This window comes from Panthera onca, chromosome F2 (genome assembly GCF_046562875.1).
Source record: "Panthera onca isolate mPanOnc1 chromosome F2, mPanOnc1 haplotype 2, whole genome shotgun sequence".
NCBI lineage: Eukaryota > Metazoa > Chordata > Mammalia > Carnivora > Felidae > Panthera > Panthera onca.
Genome location: NC_138356.1, coordinates 13,026,240 through 13,044,448, shown reverse-complemented (window position 1 = coordinate 13,044,448; position 18,209 = coordinate 13,026,240). Strand labels below are relative to the sequence as shown.

Below are 18,209 nucleotides of genomic sequence, written 5' to 3'. Positions count from 1 at the left end.
TATGCAGAGCACAGGACAGCCCCCAAGTTATCTGAAATCTTGAAATCAAGCTAGCATTTTCTATCCTATGATTTTAATTTTTTGCTAATCCACAATATAGAATATCAAATGCTTACATGGAATTTTAATACTAAGGAAAATTTCCTAGTAAAGATTTCATTTTAAAAATGTAACTTAGCATGTAATAAATTGGCAGTAAATACCTATTTTAAAAAGAGAAGAACATTAGCATGACTAATAAACTTTCTTTGGATTTGAAAGGCATTGTGTAATTGCCCCTGCATATTTCTGTCTTGATTGCTTTATTTAGACTAGTACTATGTTTAGGTCTTAGCTTCTATACACATATTTTATGAAGTAATGTTGGAGGCCCTGAAGAATGTTTTGCAGCATTGATTTAAAATATTCCATGGATAGCCCACTTGCATTGCAAATGACATTAAAAATATAAACAAAATCCATTCCCAATCTGCCTTTCCATAAAATGGGACTTCTTCCACGAAATGGAGCTTTAACCAACGGAAAGTGTTGAGAAAATCATTTGGAGATGCACTGGCACCCTTCCAGGTGTCCTACGGGGCATGAAGATACCCAGGTGCTGCCCATAGGTCTAGACCAGTCTCTGAAAGGCCAAGGGAGGACAGCATGCAGTCATTGACCGGGAAGTCATGTGGGCTTGAGCCACCGGGGCACGCCTTTCACTGCTTGCCTGACTCTACAAGCCACACCTAGGCTTGTTCCAAGAATAATTGCAAAGCCTGTGGTGAGGTCAGTATGCTCTTATCACCAGGCCCCTGCCCTGTGTTCATGTTCAGGGCTCAGCATCGAAAATTGTATTCATGGTAAGAATCCTTAAATTCTTTCTTAATCGCCAAGGAGAGAATAAATGCTGGCTTCGTGTTCCAGTTATCTGGTCATCTCCCAAAGGTTATCATGAAAGTGCCCATCTGCACATAGCCATGGGTTGATTCTCAGACATCTGAACCCATGTTTTTCTGTTCCAGGACGTGGGAAGAAGGCAAGGTGCTCATCTTTGATGACTCTTTTGAGCACGAGGTATGGCAGGACGCTGCGTCTTTCCGGCTGATATTCATCGTGGACGTGTGGCACCCAGAGCTGACCCCCCAGCAGAGACAGAGCCTTCCTGCGATTTAGTGTGTTGTACAGGCTTGGGACACACTGGAGAGAGGCTGCCTTTCCGCTTCCCTCTCCTTGGGTGTAGGGACACAGGTTCCAAGTCTGAGGCCCTTGATTCCTTTGACTTGCAGCCCGAAAAATTCCGAGGCTCCTCCTAGGATTAGAAGACACTAAAAGGAATATTTGCCTTGCTGCAGTTCATGTAGAAAGTACTCTGCTGTACTTCCTCCCATGACGGCTCCCATCTGATGCCACATTTTCAGGTGAACACGGGATAGCTTCTACCTTGTCAGCCAAAGATGCTTTCTCCACTTAGAAGAGGCCTAAATCAGTGTACAATGAGAAGATATGTAGAAACTGTGAATGGATCGCTTTAGCTTGTAATCTTTCTATGCAATTATATTTTTCTAGGGTAGCTAGGCAATTTTGTCATCACGTACCACTACTTTCTTGTTGATTTTGATACGAGCTGTGGAAATGCTGTTCAATGGTAACTTTCCCCGTGAACCCATACTTCCCTCTTTTAATTATTTTTAGTGAAAGACACTCATAAAAGAAGCAATTATATTTTCCTACTACAAAGGAGAAAGATGTACTTGTGCTGATGTCTGCGGACTGTACTGCTTCCTACCAACTGAGTCCATTTGCTATTTCAAATCGTCGTTGAAAGACGGTGTCTTCATTTCTCTCCTCACCATGCAAATGGTAGAGACTCTGTCTTTCTGAGAGGAACTTTTCACACTGAAAGAAGACGTGGAATTATTTTATATCGAGGTATGAAAGTGCCACCTGAAAATTTTTTTAATGCCAAGAATTAGGACTTGAAAAAGTAACATTTCTCGGAGTAAAAACGTTCTCTCAGGATCAAATAGCGAGGTGGCTGCTAGGACATCGGGCTCCTTGGCCTCTTTGCCGTCTGAGAAAGGGCTGGAACCCAGAGTCTCCTTGCCTGTTGTAGATCCACGTGAGTGAGGAGGTCCTTAGGTGGGTCCCCACCACAAATTTGTAAAAATCTGAAGGATGGCAGAGTGAAAGACCTCAAGAATGCCAGGATCTTTGTCCTGCATTTAGGATGTCCAGATCGCCTTCCTCTTTGACAGAGTTTGGAAGACTCTTGTGTTTCCCTGGCTTGAGAAACTTCTGCCATTTAAATATAGCTTTGAAGTAGCAATCGTTGTCCATAGTTTAGCTTTAATGTTACGCACAGCGTAGAAGTAACAGTTGAAAAATGGTTTTGCCTCCTTATTCCAAAGATGATCAAACTTAGAAGAGTATTAATGCATTAAATATTGCATGTTTCCAGTCCAAACTAGAAATGATAGCTATGTGAATGTAATGATACTCATGTACCTGAATTTTAAGCCAATATGAACAAAAATGCTGAAGAAATGACACAGCAGTTACCAAATGTCATTCACGGGTAGAAAAAAACACTTGTGCTTCCTTTCCATTTAAGGACAAAGAGGGATGCTTTATGTCTTTTAAAAAGAGTTCTTTAACGTTGAAATGGACCCTTTTGGCTTGACGTGAGCTTCCAGTGAGAAGGGTTTGCAAGATATTTTGTTCCCGTCTGTTTTGCCAAAACAATCCCGCTAAAATAGATGAAGAAGCACATGAGGAAAGTATCGAAATTACCAAAGTCCAGAAGAAAAAGCAAACTCTTGAAAATAAAAAGGTGTTGTGTCCTTCAGTATTTATTGAACGGAAGAAATGACTGACAAAGGACAACACAATCCAATGCTCCTGTAAGAATATTCATGTCACTTACTGAATTTGGTTCTTACATGTATACCGCATACACATAAAGAAATTTAAAGTATGAGTTGTCAGTGTTAAACCATCATCTTACGTTCATTTAATGAAATCACGGACTAGAGTAAAAACTAGCTCTTGACTTAATAATTATAATATGGTATTTCAAATCAGGTCACTACAGGAGGTTCTAAATGTTGCCAATTGAAAAGCCAGAGTTATCCTTACTGTTGTAAAGTGTTGGCAATAATTGACTCTGATACCGTTTTGAACACTTGGATCCCTCAACTATTTTATAAACACAAGTAATAAAATGGATTTTCTAATTCACTTTAATTCTTTATCTTTCTTCCCTCTGTCATGGAATATAAGGAAAGCATTTTGGTCACTGCATTGGTAGAATGATTTTCAGTGTTACTATTTTGTTATTTGAAATGTCTACATAAAATGAATTGGTTTTACTTGTACTGTGATACAGTTGGTTGAGAAATATTTTCAGTTCTATTTAAATTTTATTTCAAGGGTGGAATACAAAAATTACTTCTTATTCCCCTCTACCAGTAGAAAAAAAAAACCTAAAATACTAGATTCATTGAGAAAGAGATGTAATAAATGGTTACGATTAGTAATATCCACGGAGGGTGATTATGGCCAGGTGAATCACCTCCTGTCTTTGAATTTTTTAGTTAATTCTCCCAAACACTTAAAACATAAAATCATATTTTTCTGCCCATTATCAACTCAAATATTTTTTATTTGACATTGAGCACCAACTGGTCATACTAATAAATGCCCATGTCATGCAGATGGCTGGGAGCATAAAATATATGTAAAAACATACAACTCATCTGGGGAAACATGGCCCAAGTAAGGATATCGTATCCTATTCCCTTTCATTTCCTTTGACTGGATAGTTGGGGACTCCATTTCTAAGGAGAATAGACAAAGAAATAAAATGATCTTTGGCATTTTATCCCGCAATCCTAATCTCTTATGTTCAGTATTTGCATATTTAGCCATCTTTAAGGGTCTTCCTCCATGATTGATATGTACCCTCTCAGCAACAGTCAGGTCCCTTCTCCACACCTTGAACTGATTGCAGGAGGATGGGGGGCGCTAAACGCTTCAGTAGCACTTTTCTTTGCTGTAGTGACCCGAGTGAGGCAATTTGAATGGATTCATTCATCACTGACATGTGTTTTCAATGAGACCCCCACCCCCTCCCCCGCAGATACATGTTGCCTGTGACAAGTCACATTATTAAGATGAAACAATCATATTTCAAGTTGTGTGCGTCTTCCTTTAAAGTCAGATCATGGTAATCAGCTGGTGGCCTGAAAAAAAGATGTGACGTCAAAATCATTCTTGCAGGATATCCAAATAAGCAAACTCCGCAAATAGCCGGACCTACAAGAACATGCCCTTAGGCTGAACAATTCGATGCTGGTGATGAGGTCGAAGAAAATAATTCAATAAGAATGGAAATCACTGGCGAGATTACTGTCTTGGGGCCTTGCACTTACATTGAGCTTGACAATTGTGTCTGCACAGCTTAATTCTGGTGTATCTACTTGGAAGTGTGCTTAATCTTAAATCACAAAAACTGGAAAGGGTGTCTGCGGTGCCTCAGAAAAATCCTTGTCCTAATGGAGTGTGTGCATCAATTTAGTTTTTCCTTTTTCAATTCATTGACTACCATAAATAAAGGGGAAGGGGAATACCGTAAATAAAGGGGAATACCGCCTTGCTTCACCTCCAATCCCCTCACTGAAAAACAACAACAACAAAGAAAACCCATCTCTCAAGTCTGTTCACTTTGGCTGCTCAGACCGATGGCTGGTGACAGTCATTACTAGGTGGCAGAGTGGAGGGCCTCATGTCAAGCGGAACGCACATGTCTGTGTGGGTCAGTTGCGCCTGTGCTTCCCGGGTGGCTGATACCACTGAAGGCTGGCGATCTGCGGGAGCGTCGGGTGAGCCGGGGTTCAGTCCAGAGCCAGGAGTGGCTGAGTGTTCTCGTTCTCTCCCTTCTCTTCATGTTTCAGGGTCCCAGCTTCTACCACAGACTGAGATCTAATAATAGGGGAAGGAGAAAGAAGCAGTTACAGACCATTCATGGTGGCAACAATTTTGGAACCTTGGAGGGCATTCAGATTTTAAGGTCCCCTTATTAATCCAAACAATATAATCCCCCTCTTTTTTTGTATCTCTCTCTTGCTGGCTTTTTTGCGTTCTACACCACGTATTTATGGGGAGAGGCATCTTGAAAGCCTCTTTGCCAAGATCTTTTCTGGTGGTCAAAGCAACATGTGTGTTCTAGCCACAAGGCTGCCCCAGTGTCTAAACATTCTACGGATCTTGAGATGCATCAAGTCAAATGAATACCGGATTTTTTTAATGTTCCCAAATACTTTTTAGTATTTAGTATTCAAGGGTGGAATACAAAAATTACTTCTCTTATTCTCCTCTACCAGTAGAAAAGAAAAATTACAACGCTAGATTCATTGAGAAAGAGATGTAATAAATGGTTACGATTAGTAATAACATCCATGGAGGGTGATTACGGCTAGTTGAATCACCTCCTTTCTTTGAATTTTTTAGTTAATTCTCCCAAATACTTAAAACATAAAATCATATTTTTTCTGCCCATTATCAACTAAAATATTTTGTATTTGACATTGAGCACCAACTGGTCATACTAATAAATGCCCATGTTTCTCAAGATCATAGGAAACTATCATGCATGATGTTAAGACCACAGGTTTGGAATCGGATTGGTAAATGTAGACTCTGCCCTTGACTGGCTGAGGAGCCTTGGAGGGGTTCTTAAAACTCTCTGGACCTTTATTCTGTCATCTGTAACACAGAACTATTACGTACTTCCCACTGCTATTGATAAGGACTAAAGCTAATCATATTTGTAAAGCATTTGACGTGTAATTTCAATCAAAATTTTCAGAGCATTCTGTCACCATAGTGCAGTAATAGCAATCCGTAGTTTCTGATAAGCCCTCTCATATCAGATGATAACAGTTTCTATTTTGGGTTTACAATGTGAACTGAAGTTATTTTCCAGTATATAGAGAGGTTATAAGAGATAGGTGTGCAATATACATTCAATAAATGTTCACATGCTAAAAAAGAAAAAATTTAAGGGGTGCCTGGGTGGCTCAGTCAGCTAAGTGTCTGACTTTGGTTCAGGTCATGATCTCACAGTTCACAAGTTCGAGCCCCGTGTCGGGCTGTGTGCTGACAGCTCAGAGCCTGGAGCCTGTTTCAGATTCTGTGTCTCCCTCTCTCTCTGCCATTCCCTCACTCTCTCTCTCTCTCCCCCCTCAAAAATAAAGAAAAACATTACAAAAATATTTAAACATTAAAATGGTTGAAATTGATTGTCCAGACAAGCAAAATTTACATACAACACGCAATAAAATGTGAACTCAGAAGGCCTGAGTTGCCCAAACCTTCAGGACTATCCCTGGACTGGCTCTTCTGAACCCTTGGGGTATCCTGCCTGATAAAATGTCTCCGCATGCTTGAGACTGTGCACCATGCCATATAGTTGATGCTAAAAATGTGATTTCTTGTGAATGCCTTTTCTGTATGTCCGGGTTTGGAGTCACCCTGTATCAGTGTGACCTCTTGTGGGGTCAGGTACGGAAGGAGGAATTGAAGACTGCAGGTCTGTGTGACTGACCCCTGTCAGCCAGTAGAAATCCTGGACACCAGGGGCGCCTGGGCGGCTCAGTTGCTTAGGCGTCCGACTCTTGGTCCCGGCTGGGGTCATGATCTCACAGGTTCGTGGATTGAGCCCCACGTTGGGCTCCGTGCTGACGGTGCAGAGCCTGCTGGGGATTCTCTCCTTCTCTCTCTCAAAATAAATAGATTTAAAAAAATAAAGAGAAATCCTGGACACCACAGTGTGGGTGAGTTTCCCTGATTGGTCACACTTGGTGCATGTTGTCACATGTTGCTGGGAGAATGAAAGTCTGGCAGGACAACCGGAAGCCAGCGACTGGTCCTGTGCACCTGGACCTCGCCCAATGCACCTTTCTCCCTTGCTGATTTTAATCTGTATTCTTTTGCTGTAACAAACCACAACTGAGTATAACAGCTTTTCTGGGACCTGTGTGTCCGGGAAACGTATTAAACCCGGGGGTGGTCGAAATGACCCCAGAACAATATATAATTACACTAACAACTTGTTTTGTGTGCACCTGGTATTGTTGGAAGTTCTTTAGATGTATTAGCTTACTTCATTTTCACACCCCTGAGGAGTGATGCTATTATCTCCATTTTATAGATGGGGGAGGGGGAGGGGCGGAAGTGGGGGGGCGGCGAGTAACATAGGAAAGGCAACACAGAGGACAGGGTTGTCACCATCATGCCACTTCCGGGCATACCTAGGGCTGCAGAGCTGTTTATCTGAACTATTTAGTGTTCCTTAGTTTTACCTCACTGTAAAAATAACTCCCCCCCCCCCCCCGCCACCGGCCCCAGATTCTTACGTCCATTCAGGATATGCACGTACCGTAGAAAGTTTAAAGAAATCAAGAATCAAATTAGTACAATTGTCTCAAAACAACAGATTTGTACTCTGACTCTACTGTGACTCCAGGCACAGTCCCACTTTGGGTGCCAAGCCTAAGCTTTGAAAGTGACATGGCTTCATGTGGTCCCGGGACAGGACGGAGGAAGCCCCCGCTTGCAGTGTGGCTCAGCTATTTGACACGTTTGCTATGCATTTCCCTCTGCTTTCATGAGGGGTCCGGTGTGTGTGTGTGTGTGTGTGTGTGTGTGGTGGGGGCAATAGATTTATAGGTTTATAGCAAAGCTGAGAGCCGAAGCATTGCCATAAGCAGGAAGAAAACACCTCCCGAAGTGTGGCCCCTCAGGCAGCTGCCTAACTGCCTTGTCCTCAGGCCCTGGTGAGCGCAGAAGATGCTGCTGGCTGTCCCACTTCGGGGGCCTTGCACTGCGCTTCCCTACTTTCGAGCTGGCTGCTTCTCGTTTACAACGTGGCAAGGGAGGTCACAACCACAGAGTGACAAGGCACCGCAATGACCCCTCGAGATGAACCCAACAGGGAGTATTCAGTAAGGGGCCGTGCAGCCTCTTCTTGAATCAATCCAAATTGAGAACCCCAGTCCTCCATGCCGCTCTAGAGGGGTGACTCTCCCAGAAACTTCTTTACATTGAACTCAAACCTGTCTTTGCAGCTTCTAGATACCGTTTCTTGTTCTGTCTGCTAGAGCCACCCGTGTACATGTAATCTGCCTGGTCCACATAACCACCCCCCCTTTTTAAGTTCATTTATTTATTTTGAGAGAGAGAGAGAGAGAGCACATGGGCTCAAGCAGCAGCGGGGCAGAGAGGCAGAGAGAGAATCCCAAGCAGGCTCCGCACCTCCAGCGCGGAGCTCCAGGTGGGGCTCAAACGCACAAACCATGAGATGGTGACCTGAGCTGACACCACGAGTCAGAGGCTCAACCAACTGAGCCACCCGGACGCCCTCACAAGACCACCCTCTAAGTGTTTATCTAGTGCCCTTGTCTCCAGCTAGAACCCAAGATCTCACCATCACTGCCCACCTGCTTGCACTCACTTTTCCCCCATCTTTCCTTAAGCTCTCCTTTCCAGCTTACCTGGTTGGCAAATGAGACCCGACCCCGCCCCTCAGGTGATAGCGAGTGCGGGACAAGGCCATCCAGACCAGCTTGAGAGAAACCCCCTGACTCGAGCCTACACGGGACCATGGAGTGGCCTCTGGAACTACCAACGATTACCTTCACCCCATTATAACACTAAAATCTCTGCCCCAGGGGGAACACAAGCCTCATTTACATAACACACAAAATATGTATAGGCACGTGTGCAACCCTACGCCCACCTGCACATAGGGTGACAAGGAGCCTCTTTTTAAATATTTATCTTTACCCCAAATCAAAGGAACCTAACCACCCTTGCTCGGGAAGTCGTGACTTTGGAAGTTATTCCCTGTGATCTCCTTATTTGTCGCAAATAGAATTTCTTTTGTGTGACGGTTCACCTGGTGTCGTTTCTCTCTGTGACTCACCAAGGAGCCACCTCCCGTTGGTCAGGTTACACCTTCAGCCCTCTCTTCCTGCCACCACCGAGGCTAACCAGATTCCTCTCGTGCCAAGGTTTCTAAAATTACTGCTGGGACGTTCTCCTGAATCTCTTCATCAACTGGTTGCCCGCAGGGTGTCACCCCAAAATAGAGTGAAATTATTGCTTCTTGGTTTTCTTTCTTTTTCTATGCTTCTGTTGAAGCATAGACAATGCACCTAAAATTGTATTAGCCTTTCTGGCACTCACTCAACACAGCTGAGGGAAAATTTAGCTATATTTGCATAGGCTGCTGGTAAACCATTCCTCTTCCATCTTGAAGGTGCATGGTTCAGTATCCAATTTCTTCTTCTGAAATTTGGCTCATATCTCTACCTCTGTCTTTTTGGATCTCGAAATTTGTTATCCATCCAAATTATTGTCTGTGATTTTAAAGAGAATTAGATTGGTTTCCAAACTTCCCCTCCCTATTTTGGGAGCCACTGTGGACAAAAATTCAGGGCGCCTGGGTGGCTCAGTCAGTTAAGCGTCTGACTTCGGCTCAGGTCATGATCTATCCGTTCGTGGGTTCAAGTCCTGCATCAGGCTCTCTGCTGTCCGGGAGAAGCCTGCTTCGGATCCTCTGTACCCCTCTTTCTGCCCCTCCCTTGCTTGTGCGCTCTCTCTCTCAAAATAAATAAGTAAACTTAAAAAAAAGAAAAGAACAGATCCACAACATGTCAAATATTGAATTTTCAAACAAAAACCACTTATTTACTCATAGTGAGAAATGTTTGAGGATGTCTCCTGAGCAAATGTTCAGGAACCTTAGTTTTCTTGTGGAAATATTGCTTCATTTACCCCAAGCTAGACTCACACACAGATATGAGATTACTGTGATAGGCACCCAGAAGACAGGGTGTTCGGAGGAGGTAAGGCATTAGCTCTAGAAGGACAAGAAGGAAGGAAAAGGCTGTTGTTCACACAGTGACATCATTCACAGTGCTCATTCGGGTGACTCTTCCTCCTTCCACTTGGGGTCAAATTTAGATCAGTGTGATTTCTTTCAATACCTGTACTGACAGCAGGGACACAATGCAGGCTTTTTTACCTCAGTCAATACACTGTGTGTCTTGGTAAAATTGATCAATTTGGAGGAGCCGAGCATGAGGAACGGAACTTAATGTTTTCTTTTTTATCTGCCTTTCCCCTGATTGAGACAATGACCATAGCCTTTTTACTCCCAGCATGACATCATCCCATGTGCCTGGTCGCACAAAGGACATTCAATATAAGGAACACACTGCATTGTGAAGTAGTTGAAATTCACTGGGGAAACAGAAAGCAAACGTTGCTTTTTTTACAAATCTGGTATAAATAAAGAACCCAAGAGAAACACCCTCCTTAAATGTTTCCCTCTGGACATTCAGCAGAGTCAAAGTACTCTCTAAGAAGACCGATCAAGTGCTCACTGATAAAAGTGTCTCCACCACGGGTAAACAGAGTGCTCAGAAATTGTGTATTTAGCGCATTAACCACTAAGGAGCCTCTCGCCTTGCGACTTCCTTGTCCAGATCACTCTCGGTGGTAATCTCTCCATTCAGTGGCTTTGCCTCCTCACAAGAAGCTTGACACTTTCACAGAAATAAACATTTCAGGCTTTTCTCTGGGGTCCGCTTTCCGACACTGAAGCCAGCTTGACCCCAAGGGCAGACAGGGGAGGGATTTGAGCTATTTCCGCCATGGTTATCTCAGTGGTGTAGCCAACTACCCTAACAAAGCCTTCATTCCAGCCTTGATGGCAACATTTTGTTTTCCCGCCATTATATTCATTCTCTCCCTCTCTCCCTCCCCTTCCCTCTCTCTTTTTACCCACTACCTTCCCTTTCACTTCTCTAGCGTTTGGAGCTTTCCCCACTCCATACCACCAAAGATCTTTAGCCATGGTTGAATTTTACTGATTACGAAAGCAATTAAATTCCAGAAAGAACAAGATAAAGGTGGGAAATGTTCACCGTGAGCCAGTCCATTTTGCATTGACCAATAACCGGACTGAGACTTCTGCTCTCAGAAGTTTATTTCCAAAACTTTGTTTAGCTACTTTATCTTCAAAGTCATCACTACATAGCGTTCTTACTAATGAACTGCCATTGCCTGGCTTTGACTATGCAGACCCCAAGTGAGGAGGACACCGGAACTCTGCCCTTCAACCGTAGGCATTCACCAGGCATCACGGGAGGCCAGAGATAGAAGGAGGCTCAGAGGCAATTAAGTCAAACCCTCATTTAACTCAGGTCCTAACCATTTGTTTTCCAGGGACCAACCTCATCGCTCCATCAGGAAGTATTCCATTACCCTGGTTTTACTTCTTAAAGTCAAGGATGGGCTTGTTTTTGTGGAATAGCATGGAACTGCCTCATATTCTAATGAGCCTATGTAAGGACTTCTAAACAGAAAGAATATTTTTTTTAAATGTATCATTAAAGAATTCTTCTAAGTAATTCTATGAAGCCTCCTTTTCTCCCTGTAGTTTCAAGTATCAAGGACATTTTGCCAGGGAGCTCCAGCCTGGCCTTGAATAATGGCTTCACCACTGGCTTTCTGATCTTGGGCAAATTCCACCTCCTTGTATGTAAAATGATATCATGCGAGGTGGGAATAAAGAGGATTCGATGAACGAGACATATAACGTGTTCAGCTAAACATGCCCATTCATTTTTAGCACTTCTTATTCTACCCCTTTTGCAGATAAGAAAATTAAGGTCTGGGAACACTGAATTCTTTCATAAATGCAGCCACAAAGCATGGATTCAACTCAAAGTTCCAATTGCTTCATTGTAAAGTTTACCAGAGAGAATTGTGTGTACTCATGCATTGTGAAGAACCAACATTTCAAAATTGAGAAAGACTAACATTTAAAAAATTCAAAATAGATTATTGCTCATGAATGCTAACCTTACTGTCTTACCTTGTATTTTTAGAAGTAACACAAATTTCCATCTGATTAGCAATCATTTATGTAGCTTTCAGCGCAACATATTTATAGTTGTTTTCACTGGGAACAATTACTGTTTACTGAACCAAACAAATCACGAAGGATAAATCAATAAATCATTTTTTAAAAGATAAGCCTAAGTACTTCTTGCATAAAGCAGCAAACCTTTTCCCCATCAAAGTGAAGAGATAACAAATAAACCTCCCTCTACTCTGGCAATACAGTTTGCCACAATTTACTGAACTGGAAATAGAAAGAAACTGATCCAAGAAAAATATTCTATTGCTTTTGAAGTGGACTATTTTTAGAGTGAGCTAAACATTCAGCTTAGTTTTTGCCTTTTATGTACCATAACTCAATTTAAATGTATAATGTATTTCTATTTTGCTGTGATGGGCTTGGGCACTGACTACTGATCTTATAACAAGGAAGAAAGAGCCAAGAAAAACTACACACACCTTCAGAAAGGCTGGAGGCCGTTGCTTTTGTGAAATTAGGCTCACAAGTAAATAGGAGTAGAGCAACACTGTCCAATACAGAGCCCTAACCGCACGTGACTCTTGAGGACCTGAGATTGGGCCAGTCTGAATTGAGATCGGCTGGATTTTGAAGACAGTATTAGAAAAAGAATGTAAAGTATCTCAATACTTTTCAAAATTACATATTGAAATCATAATTTTTGTATATATTGGGTTAGATAAAAACATCACTAAAATTAATTGCACTTTTTTATTTTTGGAATGTGGCTACAAGACAACTTCAACAGTTTAACGTATGTGGCTCCCATTGTATTTCTGTTGGGCAACATTGGTCTAGCGCTTCATATACTCCATCATGCCTATGGCTGAGCCTAGAATAATACTCTAATCCTCATTGAAAAATCACAGACATCTTAGGGGTGCCTGGGTGGCTCAGATTGTTAAGCGTCCAACTCTTGGTTTTAGCTCAGGTCATGATCTCATGGTTCGTGGGATTGAGCCCCATGCTGACAGCACGGAGCCTGCTTGGGATTCTCTCTCTCCCTCTCTCTCTCTGCCTCTCCCCGACTCATGGTCTCTCTCTCTCAAAATAAATAAATGAACCGTAAAAAGAAAAAAAAGGAAGAAAGAAAAAGAAATTTATAGCCATCTCAAAGGACTTCAGCAACATTACTGTCTGCCATTGCCAATATTCATCGTTCTAAGCTCATTCCACGCATTGATTGATTTAATCTTCCCTTTGACACACACAAGGTCCCATGTGACCTGAGAGCTGTTTACTGAGTACCACTGTTGTTGCTTGAATCCTAACTAGAAAGAAACTTCATTAGTTTAGACTCCATTAATTTGCTATCATTTAGAGGGAGGTTAACATATACCTTTATTTTGTCCCTAAATGAATAAGTGATATTTTAAAAACTTTAGAAATTGTAACTACCTGACGAAAAAGAAATAAGTTCTTTCTGCACATATAGCAAAATTACTACTAACTTGGTTAATACTGACGTTATGACTACAGATGGTTTTTGCCGTTCCTTGTAAGGGGCCTGGGAGAAGTGAGCTGGAAGAAGAAGGCTAGGCTACGGATTAAGTCCTTCTTCTCATCACTGCCTCACTGACTCGTGGTGGGCGCTATGGAGTACCTCACTCAGCTTCTCTGGCCTCACATTATTCACCTGTAAAATAATCATTTTGGATGGGGTGATATATTCAGCCCCAAGATTCCATGAACTCCACCAGACTGACTTACAATCACCATTTGTTCTGAAAAACCATTAAATCTTGAAAAGCACTTTTCACAGTTCTCCAATTCAGATGTAAAGCTAAATTGACTCACATAGTCTAAGTCCCTCTCTGCCTCATCATTGGTTTTTACCTCCTTCTAGAAAAGCATAAAAGTACTACAAATGACAACAGCTGGCCAGGTATGGAATGCCTTCCCTGAAGTTAGTATGTGACCAACACCTTTAGATCTTGAGAGTCAAAAAGAGTTATCTTTTGAAAATATTTTATACTTCTCTAAGTTTCTTCTTTTTAAAAAATTTTTCATCTTTATTTTTGAGAGAGAGAGAGAAAGAGGGAGAGCAAGCAAGCAAGCGGGGGAGGTGCAGAGAGAGAAGGAAACACAGGATCCAAAGCAGGTTCCAGGCTCCGAGCTATCAGCACAGAGCCTGACGTGGGACTCGAACTCAGGATCCATGAGTTCATGACCTGAACCGAAGTCAGATGCTCAACCCACTGAGCCACCCAGGAGCCCCTGTACTTCTGCAAGTTTCTAAATGTTGCATTCAGATCTGCCAGGTGCTACATAATAACTATTTTCCTGTGTCATTGTTGATGTGTTTTAGTTTATTTAAAATGTCTTATCGCTGCACATGATCTGTGCTCAGAGAGTAGTTTCACGCTGCAGAGGAGGCCACTGCCCAGTCTGTAGCCACCAAGGCTGTTCCAGCTTGCACAAAAAATCCCACTCGGTGTTTAGTAAACCTTGTTGGCCACGTCTGAAATCTGTCTGAGGAGGTTTTGAAGAAGTTTTCAACACACGCTTTATTTGGATATTTTTAGAATTACCACCTACAGGAGAGTCTCCCATCTCCACAGCTGGTTATAATTATTGTCACCACAGTCACCGTCATCGGCCGCCACCGCAACCATTGACCGAACGCTTCGTGCAGGCCAGGTTTGGCACTGAGTAGTGCCTGCATTATCTCTGTTTAATCCTTACAATAACCTTCCGAGGTGGGTATTATGAATCCCATCTTGCAGATCAAGAAACTCGGCCTCGGAGAAGTTGACTAATTTGCTCAAGATTTTCCTAGTTCATTGTGCAACTAGAATCTGAACCCAAATATCACCAATCATCTGTTATTTATTTTTTTAAAAATGTGATTTTTAGGCAAGCGAATGAAATCAGAAAAGAAAATAGAACTTCATTCAGGAAAGAAAGCGTTCTAAGAATTATAGGTTATGTGGTTATATCTTCATCGATAATGACCAGTGGAGTATTTAATCATACTTCATAATTTTTCTAAATGCACAGCATTTGTGCAAATAGCTGGGAACGCCTATACAGATGTGCAGTTGGTCGATAGGGCAAGTCCAGTAGGGTGAATCAAGGGAGCCGATTAGATTTCACTGAGAACAGAGCTCAGCCACCAAAAGACGAGCCAAGGAAGGGGTGTAGGGAGGAAGGGACAGGAGAAGGGAGCCAAGGAACCCCGCGCTGGAAACTGGCGGCTGTGAATGGACATCCGCTTAGTTTATTTACAAAGGGGCTTATCGCTCTTTAGGAAGCTATGCGTTCCTGTTAGAGTAACTCCAAGTTTCTCAGCTGTAAAATGAGATCGTATTACCGTTTTCTGCACAGCGCTCTGAGAGATAAGAGATATAATATAATAAAGTGCTCAGAGCTCTTTCAAGGAGAGATGATGTAAATTGGAAGGGTTTATCTTTTCACTGACACTTCCCTGAGTATGATCTTCTGACTTGTCTGATGACAGAGAGAGCCCGAGTGGGCTTTGAAGAAAGCCAAAGACTGCAAATTTAGAAAATAGATATGGAGCAGACGATCTACGTGAAAAAAAGAATTTTAACTTTACCGAGCAATTTACTAAAGAATTCCTATAAGCAGAGCCACCCTGGGGCACCTACAAGGTCATAAGTAGTGTTGTTGGGCCCAAGTCCTGCATAGGAACCCCAAGCGTCAGAGTGAGGTCTAGAGATGTCTTAGGACCCAATCTATACCCGAACCAGTCAGCTGTTCTTACAGTCGTTCCAGATTCTGTGTGTGTAGGTTTACCAAATTTTGAGGAATGGCATGATTCAGGGGTTCTGAGATGGTCACGGGAGCATTACAAAAATATGTTCTTCACATGCAGATATTTCTGGAGAGGTTTTCTTCTGCTCCCAATCATAACTTAAAACAGCATCGCTGCAAATGGCTGCAGGTGCGTGCATCACCTGCTTTGGATGGAGTCACCTTGCATTAGAATTAGACCGGCACAAAGAGCTGCCAGTGTCAGAGCATTCCTACTTGTTCCTAATTATTCTCCTCCCTCTGAAATTGGTGGTGCCCACCCTCAGAGGAGCTGCTTTGGTAGAACTAGGATATAATGTCCCGAAGCAGGTAGAGAAATGCCAAAAGCTGTCAAGAACTAAGACAATGAGGATGACTCATTCGCTCTGAGTTTGAAAAGGATGGCTAGCGTTCTCGATAGAAACTACCTCTTCATAAAAGTCTATTTTTTGAGTCAAATGACAGTATGTTCACGGATCTAAATGACAGTATATTCATGGATCTCCTTTGATATTACTGTATGAGCCTGAATTCCCGAACGTCTGTATCTTCCCCACTCACAGTGGGGTTTGGGGACAGCACAGTGCATGGCAAGCGGGAGGGAGTAAGTTGCTTTTCCGCTGTATCTTAAAGACAGGGTAGAAATCGGGGCTGGCAGAAATGGGGACAGATATCCATGACAGCTGCAGCAGCTCGAGCAAAGGCAAATCCCGCCCCCCAAAAGGTGCTTGATAACCTTTGTGGAATGAATGAAGGAATGAACACACAAGTAACATGAGAACAGTCGTGATAAAGGAGACAGAGCATTTAACTTGGAAAGAAAAGAACCAGATTTAAAACACTTTTCCACCTACTAGCTCTGTAATCTGGCCTAAGTCATTTAATCTCTGCATACTTGAGTCACTTTATTTATAACGTGGGCAGAATAATCTATTTTTAAATCTATTTTTAAAAGGCATCTATTTTTAAAAATCTATGTATTTTTTAAATCCCAAACACCTGAAAGGTTCGTTTTTCAAGAAGGCTCGGGACAAATCCAAAAACATCCGTATCTGCTCTGGCTTGTGGGAAAAATCCTACAGTTCAGGGCCTTGCCATTTAAAGCGTGGTCTTCAGACCAGCCCTATGGACACCACCTGAGAGCTGGTTAGAAATGCAGAGTCTCAGGCTCACCCCAGACCTATGGAATCAGAAGCTGCATTTTAACAAGATCCTGCTGCTTTGTGCACAAGTTAAAATTTGAAAGCATTGCTCCAGGGGCATCTGGAGGTTCAGGTCACGATCTCGAGGTCCGTGGGTTCAAGACCCACATCGGGGTCTGTGCTGACAGCTCAGAGCCTAGAGCCTGCTTTGGATTCTGTGTCTCCCTCTCTCTCTGCCCCTCCCCCAGTCAAGCTCTGTCTCTGTCTCTCTCTCTCTCTCTCTCTCTCTCTCTCAAAAATAAACATTCATTTTATTTTTTAAGAAAGAAAGCATTGCTCCAAATCCAACACTGCGGAAACCTGCTTCTGTCTACGTCAAGAAGAGCTGTAAGCATTTGTCAGGTGCGGCTCATTTCCAACCACATTCCTGATTCTGTTCCCTAGTTCACTCAATATCTTAGAGGTTTAAAAGACTTCATGAAGGGTCTTACTTATGAGAGAATAATAGTGCTTAATAGAGAATAGCTTTCAGTTTAGGAATATCTGTCTTCGTCTCTGAAAAATGATTTGCGGGGGGAGAGGGGGGAGGACAGGAAAACATTTCAGAAATTCCAAGTTGGGGAACTGAGGCCATCCTGCTTTTCCACTTCACATTTTTCAGCATCTATGTCATACGATACGTTCTTTCACAAGGTTCGAGCGCACGCTGTATGCTGAGAAAGAAAAAAATCTCTGGCTTCAAGGCACTTACATGAAAGAGAAGGAAGTTACTATCACGACCTCTGTCTGTCACCTCTGGAGCTAGTTCATACATTGGAGAGGGGATGCCAAGACTCAGTAGTCAAGTCAGAATTATGCCTTCTCGAAGCTGGGGATCAGTCTAGGTGTTAGGCCACAGGACTGACCCAGTCAGAGATTCCTTGATTGCAGAGGTGGTGGGGGCTGACACAGACAAACAGAAGCAAATGGGAAACTCTGGAAGTTGAGAAGTGCTGGGAAGCAGGTGATGAAGAAGCCCCGGGGAAAGGAGACGTGCTGCTTAGTAAGAATGCTCCTCTAGCAACTTTGTGTATCTGTGGTGGGAACCAGCTATCCCGCCTCATTCTACCCTCCACGAGGGTAGAATACACATTGGGTATCCTAAAGCATACCTGCGAGAAAGCGGTGTTCCCTTCCTAGAACCAACCCACAGACACCTTCCCTGTTCCTCCATTTGCAACACTGCAATTCATTCAATTCATTTTTCTTTTCTTTTTTAATTTTGTTTTGATGTTTTTATTTATTTTTGAGACAGAGCATGAGCAGGGGAGGGGCAGACACGGAATCTGAAGCAGGCTCCA

At 42.7% G+C, this 18,209-nt stretch overlaps 2 protein-coding genes across 8 annotated transcripts in view; one reads left to right on the top strand and one right to left on the bottom strand.

The window, feature by feature from the left end:
* ASPH (aspartate beta-hydroxylase) overlaps nt 1–3,219 on the top strand; it is a 222,074-nt gene extending 218,855 nt beyond the window's left edge. For all 7 annotated transcript variants that reach the window (XM_060610597.2, XM_060610603.2, XM_060610599.2 and 4 more), the window contains one exon: nt 1,005–3,219. In XM_060610597.2, coding sequence (XP_060466580.1) covers nt 1,005–1,155 — 151 coding nt within the window. In that variant the 3' untranslated portion in view covers nt 1,156–3,219. The remainder of the gene's footprint in view (nt 1–1,004) is intronic.
* A 108-nt stretch (nt 3,220–3,327) lies between these two features.
* Nucleotides 3,328–18,209, bottom strand: part of CLVS1 (clavesin 1) — a 172,860-nt gene continuing 157,978 nt past the window's right edge. Inside the window, exon 6 of the mRNA XM_078441449.1 lies at nt 3,328–4,962. Within this exon, the coding sequence (XP_078297575.1) occupies nt 4,875–4,962 (88 nt within the window). The 3' untranslated portion in view covers nt 3,328–4,874. The remainder of the gene's footprint in view (nt 4,963–18,209) is intronic.